This window comes from Pezoporus occidentalis, unplaced genomic scaffold (assembly GCF_034315485.1).
Source record: "Pezoporus occidentalis ecotype Australia unplaced genomic scaffold, CSIRO_AGI_Poc_V1 ctg109, whole genome shotgun sequence".
NCBI classification, from domain to species: Eukaryota; Metazoa; Chordata; class Aves; order Psittaciformes; family Psittacidae; genus Pezoporus; species Pezoporus occidentalis.
This window is the reverse complement of record NW_026912875.1, coordinates 2,117,602-2,129,067: the sequence shown is the minus strand read 5'-3', so window position 1 is coordinate 2,129,067 and position 11,466 is coordinate 2,117,602. Positions and strand designations below refer to the sequence as shown.

The 11,466-nt window shown below is 46.3% G+C and overlaps 1 protein-coding gene across 1 annotated transcript; it reads right to left on the bottom strand.

The window, feature by feature from the left end:
* Window positions 1-5,658: 5,658 nt before the first annotated feature.
* On the bottom strand, window positions 5,659-10,215 carry MTRES1 (mitochondrial transcription rescue factor 1). Its single transcript, XM_062624697.1, has 4 exons — window positions 10,126-10,215; window positions 8,089-8,530; window positions 7,176-7,248; window positions 5,659-6,125 (listed from the first exon to the last, which is right to left on the bottom strand). The coding sequence occupies exons 2-4, from the start codon at window positions 8,520-8,522 to the stop codon at window positions 5,949-5,951; spliced, it is 684 nt and encodes a 227-aa protein (XP_062480681.1). The 5' UTR covers window positions 8,523-8,530; window positions 10,126-10,215; the 3' UTR covers window positions 5,659-5,948.
* Window positions 10,216-11,466: the final 1,251 nt, after the last annotated feature.

Sequence of the window (11,466 nt, the reverse complement as noted above, 5' to 3'; positions counted from 1 at the left end):
CATGCTGTTGTAGAATGACCACAGCAATTGACCTGCACAGGCTGTTGAGCTGTAACTTGGTAGGTGCTGAAGGCAGACTGTCCTGTTCTGACATGCCATTGCAGAAAGAAAAAAGGAAACAACCCCAAGAAAGAAACAAACACAAACCCACAACCAAACAAACCCTCCAGTCAACCAACCATAAACCCCAGAAACATTTTGCTTTCTGTTCTCTGGAAAATAGAATTGCCTGTTATTTGGCGGGGGGACAACAGAGGGGTGAGAGTGTAACCCCCCCTCTCTGTGGTAGGCAGCAGAACTCTGAACCTAGTCAGAGCATCAACATGTGCCTGCTTTAGTTGACCAGGCTGACTCCTGCCAGACCCAACAACTCCTGTGTGAGCCATTTCCATTACAGGATCCTCCCGCACCCTGTTCCATGATGAACGTTCGCCCATGGGCAGCAGATGCTGCAGTGTGTAACGTTGCTTCTGTAGCAGGCAAAACATGCAAAGCTGTCGGATGATGCTGTGTGCTGCCCCAGTGACACTGGGTCCTGAACCCACAGCCTGGTGGTGCCTGCCTCTTACAGGGCCAGGCGAAGTCTTCTGGATCAGGTCATCCCTCTGTGCAAGGGCAGGTATGCTGGCTATTCCAGACTCCATCCAAACAGCCTAAGGCTGGACTCATCTGTGTTTAATGCAGAGGTAGTTTGGACAGCATAGTCATCATAGCAGCCCCCAGTGAACTTGTCAGTCACATGTCAAGCCATCCAAACCTCCCTTTATCACCTCTCAGCAGTATCTCCACAAGGAAGCCCTTACGCAGAGTTCTTCCACTATGCAAAGAAACAGCAGATGCTTTGCCAGATCATCTGATCAGACACTTGACCATGTTATCAGATAGACTCCATCCTTAAATTCATGGCTGATGATGGGAAGATGCACAGCTGATTCCCAAGCAAATTTTATGCTTTACACACAGTCTATGTGAGCCAACCTTGTCTGAAAGTGCCCTTGAATGGCTGGCAAAAACTGGCTGTGATGTGCCTGTTTCTATACCTCCCAGAGCACGTTGGCTCTATTCGCCGGGCACTCAGCATCAGTCATTAACCAAGCTTTGTCTTTCTTTAGCTCACAGATCAAATGCTTGAAGGCTGCAGAAACAGGCACAACCTGCTCAGCAATGTCTGGCCCCAATAAAAAGGTCTGATCAATAGAGAAGCTTATCCAGGACAGATCAATGCAGCCAAGCAGAACAGCTACTCACTTTCCTACTGTCATAGTTTTCCTCTGAGATCACCCTGACAGTGACTGAAGCTTTCTTTTCTGAAGCCAACAGGTACAGTTCTCTCACCAAACACTGAATCCACAGAGGCTGCTCTCATCACCATCACAAGACTATCGGAAGTCTGCCTTTCTTTTCCTTTTTTTTGCTGATACCACTAGTGGATCAACACTTAAAACCTATGAAAGCCTGTTTCCACATTCATCTGCCAGTGAAGACCTGGTTTTGGTAGCAGTTGTAGAGTAACAGAATGGTTTGAGTTGGAAAGACCATCTAGTGCAGCCCCCTGCCACCTGCAGGGAGACCTTCCACTAGACTTGCTCAAAGCCTTGTCCAACCTGGCCTTGAACACTGCCCGATATGGGGCAGCCACAGCTTCTCTGGGCAACCTGTGCCAGTGCCTCATCACCACCATAAAAAATGTCTTCCATATATCCAATCTAAATCTGTACTCTTCCAGTTTAAAACCAGTGTTCCTTATTCTCACTGCAGGCTCTGGTAAAATGTCTCTCTGTCATCATGAGGAAAGGGCTAGGTCTTGATTGCAAGCTCTTGTCTACTTCCCAGTAGTCCAGTAACCTTTTCCAGAAGTTAAAATCTAAGGTTTGGCCTAATATTGTATTTATATTTTGTCTAACTCAAGAAATTACCCTGCCAGTGCTCTTTCTTAGTCTATGACTTTCAGGGTTGCAGCTTTCCTGCTCATTTTGGATGCCAGGCATGCGTGCACATTTTGTTGCTGTTACTGGTTTTATTCTACACAGAACAGACCCTTTCAGAAAGTTAATTTCTTCATGTCTTTACCTTAGCTATCCCCAAGCCCCAGAGCATCCCTGTTGTTTACGAGTGGGGTCCTATTGTGGCCCTGTAATCTTTGGTGTGAAAGCTGCCACTGCTGGAGGTGACAGGCAGCATGACTGTATAAACTGACAAGCACTTGACAGGTAATGAATGATTACTGACCTGCAGCTGGAGCTCACTGATGTATTGCTTGTAACACATATTTCTACTTGCTTCTCTCAGCATCCCTGGAGATTATGGGAGCCACTTAGAATAGCAATGGTAAGTGGAATTTGAGAACAGAGGGTGCATCTCATCTGTTTATGTCCATAGCATTTGGTGCAAACTCCAATAGAATGGAAACAGCAATGCCTGCAGTGAAAGTACAGCCTGCCATGTTCCTCTGGGTGCTTGCTATGCTGAATCCCTTCACTTCTGCAATGTAAGGGTCACCAAAATCCCCTAGGGAATCTTGCCAGGATCATGTCCTGTTAAGAATCACAAGTGACCAGAAAAGGTCACTGTGCCTCTAGAACTAGAACTAGACATGTACCTGCATCTTTACACATCTACACAACCGTGGAAAAAAAGAAAAGCCCAAACCAGCACAGATTTTAGCTAAGAAAGTCTTTCAGATCCCACGCTCAGCAGCCACCACTTCAAGGCTGTGCGCAGCAGCAGGTACAAGTCATCTTAGAGTCATCAAGTAGCTGTTGCCAGTTGAGCCCAGCAGTTCCCATGCACTCCTAACCAGGTGGGCACCACAGCTTCCTCTCACCTCAGAGATATTTCATGCAGAGAAAATCCAGTCATTGCTTTCCCAAAGCTTTTATGTGTACCTGATAGTCCGATGCTTTACCAGAGCACTGGGTTTGCTTTTGGAGCAACAGTTTCTTGCCTGCCCATTTAGGTGTCAGGAATACCAGAGAAAAAGGGCTCTGCAATAGGCTCCTGCCGCCTGTTCTGGGCTATCTTCTTTCCTCTGGGCTCTCCAAATTAGGTTAGGAGCAGACCACGGACTGGATGAACAGTAGCTGCCTGCTCCTACTGACCAGCTTTCCTGTAAACACACACCTGCATGTGGCTGTCTAAACATATGTAAACAGAATAAAAGCTGTCTGCACCACATTCATCCAACAAGTTGCTTGTGTTGGGAGAAGCTTATGTTCAATGTTACACAAATGTGAGTGGTTACTCCTGAGATGCCTAAGTGACAGTATTTTCCTGTAGTAATACAGGAAGGTGGTTTTCATTACCTTATCGCCTGACCTTTGCTCAGATCTTTATACCACCTGAGTATTAAATATTCTTCTAAGTGCCACAATGAAATTAATACGTGACAAACATACTTCATTTTTCTCTGCATGGTTACGTGAAGAACCAGCAGTACTACACATACCCTCACCGATCTGCCTTCTCCATGGGAGCAGAATCTTCCTGCCATGATTGATTTATAACCTCCTGACACAGCTCATGAGGGAGCCAACTAGGGAAGGCACCTCACTGGACGTGTTGTTCACAAACAGAGAAGGACTTGTGGGTGATATGATGGTTAGAGGGCATAGCAATCATGAAATTATAAAGGGGTTCAATTATTGGAGAATTAAGAAGGGGGGGTCAGCAGAGGGAAGACTTTGGCCTGAGTCCCTTGGGAGACAGTCCTGAAGGGCACATGAGTCCAGGAAAGCTGGACATTCTTCAAGCGGGAAATCTCAGGCACAGGAGCAGGCCGTCCCCCTGTGCTGAAAGATGAGCCGTCAGGGAAGAAGAGGGGCCTGGCTGAACAGAGCTTTGGCTGGAACTCAGGAATAAAAGGCGAGTTTATGACCTTTGGAAGAAGGGGCAGGCCACTCGGGAGGACTACAGAGTTGTCATGAGGTTATGCAGGGAGAAAATTAGCAACACCAATGCCCAACTAAAACTTCATCTGGCTACTGCTGTAAAAGACAACAACAAAATGTTTCTGTAAGTACATGAGCAACAAAAGATGGGCTGAGGAGAATCTCCGTCCTTTACTGAATGCAGGGGGAAATATAGTTAAAAGGGATGAGGAAAAGGCTGAGCTACTTAATAGCACCGTTGCCTCAGTCTTGTGGGAAGACGAGGACAGGATGCAGAATGAAGCCCCCATAATCTAAGGGGAAATGGTTAATGACCTGCTACAGCACTTCAACACACACAAGGCTATGGGGCCAGATGGGATCCACCCAAGAGGGAGCTGGCAGAAGTGCTCACTGAGCCCCTTTCCATCATTTATCAGCAAACCTGGCTAATGGAAGGTCCCAGTTGACTGGAGGTTAGCTAATGTGACACCCATCTACAAGAAGAGTCAGGAGGATCCAGGGAACTAGAGGCCTGTCAGCCTGACCTTGGTGCTGGAGGTTATGGACCAGACCTTCTTGAGTGCCATCACATGACACATGCAAGACAAACAGGTGTTCAGGCCCAGTCAGCATGGGTTTATGAAATGCAGATCTTGTTTGACTGACCTCAAGCCCCACCTTTAGGGGGCCTACAAGGATACAGGGAGGCTATAAGGATGCTGGGGAGGGACTCTTCATTATGGACTGTATTGATAGGACAGAGGGTAACAGGTTAAAACAGGTAACAGAGGAAGTTTAGATTGGATATAAAGAGGAAGTTCTTTAAGGGTGGTGAGGCACTGGAATGGGTTTCTCAGGGAAGTTGTGAATGCTTCTTCCATGACAGTGTTCAAGGACAGGTTGGACAGAGCCTTGGGTGACGTGGTTTAGTGTGAGGTGTCCCTGCCCCTGGCAGGACAGTTGGAATTAGATGATCTTAAGGTCCTTTCCAACCCTAACTATTCCATGATTCTATGACCTAATCTCCTCCTGTGACAAAGGTGACCAGCTTAGTGGATTTGAGAAGGCTGTGGATGTTGCCTACCTAGACTTGAGTAAAGCCTTTTGACACCATTTACCATAGCATTCTCCTGGAGAAACTGCCTGCTCATGGCTTGGATGGATGCATTCTCCACAGGATAAAAGGATGGACACCTTACCGCTCCCTACCACTACCTGAAAGGAGGCTGTAGTGAGGTGGGTGTCAGTCTCTTTTCCCAAGTGGTAGGGCAAGAGGCAACAGCCTCAAGTTGGACCAGGGGAGATACAGATTGGATATTAAGACAAATTTCTTCACCAAGAGGGTTGTCAAGCACTGGAACAGGCTGCTCAGGGCCGTGGTGGAGTCACCATCCCTGGAGGGATTTAGAAGGGGTGTAGATGTGGTGCCTAGGGACATAGTGCTGGACTTGGCAGTGTTAGGTTAATGGTTGGACTCAATGATCTTCAAAGTCTATTCTAACCTAAATGAGTCTATGATTCTCTTTTATCATGAAGTTTCCTTCTTAGAAATATGCAGCTGCAATCAGAGTCCTTCTGTATTCTTGGTATAGCAGCACTGTGTATTAAGCACAGAGTTAGTATGGTTAACCAAGCTCAAACCAATAATGAAAAAGGAAGCAATTTCACATAATTGGGGGTTTTATCCCTAACTATTTTACAGATGTAGAGATAACATTAACAAAGCAGTTCTGCTTGTTGTGCTGTCAGCTTTAATGTAACCTTTCTGATTAACAAAATTAGACAGCAATTAAACAGTGATCAAATTAGTCTTTATTGGTTCATCATTTATAACATCTGTAAGGAAACTGCCTGGAATTGTAAGGGTTGGATCTTCTATCCCACAGCGCCATGAAACAAAACTAACAGCAAAAAGTGACAGGCTTATTGCATGGATATTGACATACACAGCAGAGGGAAAGAACATTCTGACACAAGCCCTTAACAAAGGGTACTGTAATTTTGTTTAACCAAAATTCGTATTTAAGAATAAATACGGTCTTCTGCAAAACTCTTATGCTGCCACATGCAACCCCCCCATCACTTAAATACATCCTGTTTGGGCACTTTTAAGTGTTTCCAGCGCCTCACAATTACTTTGTATTTTTCACTTTCAGTTTTGTTAGATACTTTTTTTAAGACTACCCGCATAACTATGGCAGTTTCTGTTTCTTTATCTTCACCTACTATGAGATCCAGCGTATCCCCAGTTTTCACCTGGAAACAGAAAAAGATGACTGATTATCAACATTTCCTGGGAAAACAAATCCCTACAGCCTATGTCCAACTGTAACTCTGCTCCTTTCTTTCCATTTAATATTCTTATCTCCCAGGGCAGGAGGCAGGCAAGGCAACACCAGACACACTACAAATCCTCCAGCTATGAAATTCTAGGAAATCCCTGGCAATAAGCAATTAAATATCTCATGACATTCTCTGCAAAAAGCTTTACCCTTCCTGTTCTATGGCTGATGCCTAACTGTGAAAAAGGTGCCATGTAGTATGTTGGAGGCTTTTCCTGAAGGGTATTTCCTGCCAATCTTTTTGTATCAACACAAACCAGCAAAATGCAGTGTTCTCCCTCCTGCCTTTAAAAGGGCATTTACTGTTTCAGAGTGCTTGCCAACTGCCTATGTTCTTTTCAAACATCATACAAGCAGTATGCCTCTCAAAAACTAGTCTTTAGAGAACCAGGAAATAAAACTTATGACCCTTTGATGACCATAACCACCATGTGGAACCACCCTCACACACAGGGTGGGTTGAAGTCTGTCATCATTCTGGCAAGCTCTGTCATTACACAGTATGGCTTGCAACCCTTCCGGCTCTTCTACCAAATGTGTTCCTGTGTGCTCTGCTACAAATACAACAACCTCACCTGAGCTCCCCCTGTTTCAATCCCTATCATCAAACTTTCTCCTTACTCATATGCCTGCTCCACCAGTATCTCAGATTCAATCTTCTGACTCCATCAACCTCACATCGGTATCATCACTTCCTTCAGCAGCTTTGAAAGTTCTGTCCTTGCTGCCATCTGTCTTCTCCTGACTTTCTGCCTTAGATTTTACTCTCTAGTAACACAAGTCTCCTGCCTGCCTTAGGGAGTAACACCTTACCCAGAGAATCATAGTCACACACATACAAAGCTGGAAGTGGTGTTAGCGATGCTATTCATTCGCCTTTGCAGAGCAATTTAGAGGGAGAAGAGGTCATGTCTTAGTTATTTTCTTGTACTGTATGAAAAGATTAAATTGTAAAAAGTCTTACAGTTCTACTTTTCTTCCATAGTTTTTCTCCATTCAGCCTGAGTTCATTACTGTAGAATGCATCTTCTACTTTACTGAAGAAAAACAAGGTTTTATTGAATTTACAGTGTGCAATTGTTTCTTTGCAGATACACAAGAACACCATTCATGTGCAAGGCACGTTGCCACAGCTCTCATTTGTGCATAAAGGATACCTTTATTTAAGGTCGGGACAGACCTGAACTAGAAGTAAAGAAAAAGTCTTTCATAGATATTACATGAAATAATAGAGTATAGTTGCTCTGTGCAAGCCATGAAAAGCTGTTTTTACAGACCTGTCTCCTGAATATCCAATGAATAATATCCCCTTTCCTGCACCAGCCAGGTTAATAATTTGTAACTCATCAAGTTATACTAACATTCTGTTTTAAAAGCACTGCAATATAAGGCTTCTGTAGGTTGCACTAGATCAAACACTGTGGTATATTTACGGACTGCACTCTGATATATTTACTAGTACATTAGGCTTATACTCACCATCACCTATTTCTACAGCCATTAAGTAGTGTATTATTTTACTCCCTCAATCTCAGATTAGATCTTTTTGTATTACTTAGTACAGTATTTTGTGGTTTCTTCATTTTAAATAAATAGCAACTGATAGAAAATGCCTCCTCAGCAATCTTAGAAATACTGCAGCCAGCAGAAAGCAGGCTGTTTCAAGGGAGGCAAGGTAAAACCCACAAGAACACCCATCCATCCAAAACATTTTTAGACAGTCAAAATAGCTATGCAAAAAAAAAAAACCCAACCAGCAAACAATGTCCCCCTCATCTCCCAATATTTAGTTATTCCAACATTAAAAGAGTTATCAAGCCTCAAATTTCAGACACATGACACCTTTATCATGAGCAGGCTTCTTCTGCCCTACTTACTTTCTTGCAATGTCTAGGCCAGCTTTCATGACCACATCGTATCGAAGAGACTGCACCACTTTTTCAAGATCCTTGTAATCTTTTACTACATTGGGGTCATTTTCAAATTCATCCTCCAAATCGCTTTCGCTTTCCTCTTCGTCCTCTTCTTCCTCTTCTTCTTCTTGCACAGTCTGTCTGCTCCTTTTAGAGCTTTTGCTACTTTTATTCCGCAGAGGAAGTACAGAGATATACTCTGGAGAAAGTCTTGGTGCACAGAGTTTTACTGAGGAAAAGCTGGGACATCTTCTGTAGTTTACTGTGCTTGCTTGACAGCTACAGAACATGCTTCTCCTCCAAGAGGGATACAGTTTATTAGAAGAGAACTTCTCCCACAGTCCAAACCAGACATTTAGCTTTCTAAAAGTAGTGATGGGGAGTCTGAAGCCAGTCATAGCATACCCTAAAACAAAACAAAACAAACATTCATGAGCAAAAATGAGCAACTGCTTTGTCTGTTGATGGATTTCTCCAGGTACAACATGACAGTTAAAACAAAAAGATTATAAACTAGCTCCCAGCCGAGCAATCAATGCATCACCTAAAAGCGCAAGGCTATACCAACTGTATAATCTGCCTTTCTCACACACCACCCACCATTACAAAGAGATAAAACATCAGATGAAAAGCAAACACCAATAATCTGGAATAATCTCTTCATGATTCCTTTTCTGGTGTTCAGTATCAACTGTCAAACTCTGTCCAAACTTATTTGTGGCATTTTTCTCCCTACACCTGAAATATAATTAACAAAAGCATATGTCATAAAAAGCATATAAAAAAACATCATGAGTCATCGTCAATAAAAACAACCTGCTCAATACTGCAAGCAAATAAACCCAGAAGAGTCAAAAGCTGCTTAACTTTAGATTCTGCCTGGACCACAACACTCCTGCATGGCAGAACACTGTAAAGCATCCTACCCTGTTTCTCCAAATCTAGCATCGTGGTCGAGTTCTAGAGAAACAACGCTGCTCTGTGTAGTGCAATAGGGCTGACACCAGCAACAGCAGTCTCGCATGCTCTCCAACATGGGGAGCCATCTCTAACTGGGGACAAGTAGGAGAAACACACAAAAAACCACACCCCAGACGTCTTTCAACACTCTCAGGAATTGATTTCCAGCTCTTCCTAGTTCGGTGGAGCACTACCTTTTATTACGACTTGCATGTGTGGAAACACGTGTTTCTTCCTGAGACTGGAGCTTGTTTTCCCCACACCCAAGAGAACTCTGCTGAGATCTTTATGAGGTGGTTTTTCTGGCTGGGAAAAAGCCCTGATCAACGAGGGCAATTATTAGCCAAATAAAAAGAACCACACCTCCCTTGGCTTTCCTGTATTTAAATACATGAATTTAAAATACATGACATATAAAGTTTACGGTGGGTCAATCCTCACTTAAAGACTTGGCACCTCTCCTCCTTTTGGGGACAAACTCCTAGAACAGTTATTTGAACGTGTAACCAACTATTATTGCTTATTTCTACTGCTCATTCCTACTTCGTTCCCCCTGACCGGCGGGTACAACCGGCCGCCGAGAGAGCCCCTGCCAGGAAGGCCGAGAGCCGCCCCACACGCGAAGGGCGTCTTCTCACCCTCGTGAAACCTGAACGCGGACAGCGATGAGCCTCGCTGCCCGGTGAGGACACAAGTCCGAACGCCGCCGGGAGCTGGCAGCCCGTTCAAAAGCACGCAGCCGAGACAACGCCAGCATTCACGGCGTGCGGTGCGGGCCCGCAGACACACAACCCCCCTCCCGCCGCGGGGACGGTCTCTGACCCTCTGTAGCGGGCCCGCCTCTGCTCGGGGCTCCCAAGGAGCCCCGGCTTCCCTGGCCGCCTCCTCGGCGCAGGCCGCGGCGCGCAGGCCTGCCCTTCGCACCGGACCCCGTGCCCAGACCCGCGACCTTGGAGCCGGGAGAGGAGGGAGGGGCGCGAGGAGAGAGGGGAGGCCCGGCCAGGCTCGGCGCGCAGCGGGCCGCGGCCTAGGCGCGGTTACCTGGGTCATCCAGGCGCCTCGGGCCCGGGCCTGCCGCTGCCGTCCCCACGCCGACGCTCGCAGGCTGGAGGCGGAGCCGCCTCAGCCGGGGCTCGGCGCCCTCTGCCGGAGCTGGAGCCCGGAGGAGCGGCTGCAGGCGGCGGGGTCCTGTACCCGGGAACAGAAGTTCCCCGGGAGGCGGCAGCCTGTGCCTCCCACCTCCCCTCCGCCGGTCCCCTGCCCCGCGCAGGTCCGTTCGAGCTGTTACTCCATCGTTATTTTCCAACGCACGCTGGTTTGGAGGTGGGGGGAGGCAGAGCGCGGGTTTGCCTGCCTGGGTGTCTCGGCAGCAGCTTCCCCCCACGCCCGAGAGAGGTTGCCGGCGAGCCCCGCTGGGCAGGGCTCTTCCTCCCTCCCTCCCTCCCTCCCCGCCGGTGCTGCTCTCTCACTGCTGCGCAGTGAAAGCAGCCTGAGTAATGAAATTGATACTTTTCATACCGTTTTTATTTTACGCACCTCTGATCTTCCCTTTGTAATACTTTCGGCCCCTCAGGCTCTGCCCACACGCCCAAACCAGAAAGCAGTGAAAATCTCTCACTAGGGAGATGACTCCTAGAGTTTCCTGACCACAGACTAATAGGAAAGCTTGGCCTCTGTGACAGTCTAATACAAATCCTATTGTGGCCTGCGTTTTCCCTGTCCTTATCTTTGTTACTTTCCTTCACATTATGTCCCCCGCTTTCACTCCACACCCCCATTACATGGTGGTAATCCATAATCCCTCCTCTTTGGAGCTCAGAAACCAGGACAGGTCCATTCCCCCCCCCCCTCCTGCCTTCTCCCAGCTTTCTCCATGCCATGCACCAACCACCTCTCTTGGTGCTTTGGGATGCCCTGGTTACTCAGCATTTGGTGAATTCTCTGTGTCCCTACAAACCAGCAACAAAATGCAATCCCATCAGATTGGCGGCAGCATCTTGCCCTGGTGTAAATGGTTGTACAGGTTTGGTGTAATTTTAGCAGATGGAAGACCTCCTCAGCTTTAAAGTTCTGCTTCAAAATGCCTGTTACCTGTCACCTCACCTTAGAGACCCATCCTCCCTTGGAAAATTATCAACAAATATGATGAGTCATGTAACTGTGGAAATAACTGCTGTACAGCAGCTCTGCAATTAGCATGGGCAGTATAAGCGCTTAATTTTATGCTTCTATAAACTTGGCCATAAAACATTTGATTGAGAGGTTCTTATGCCAGGGATATTTTGTAATGGAGCAGTTCCTTGGCAGATCTATTTCCCTGCCTTAGAAACCTCCCTGGAAAGGAAGATCCCAACATCTTTATGTAGTTTGAATACCCCAGTG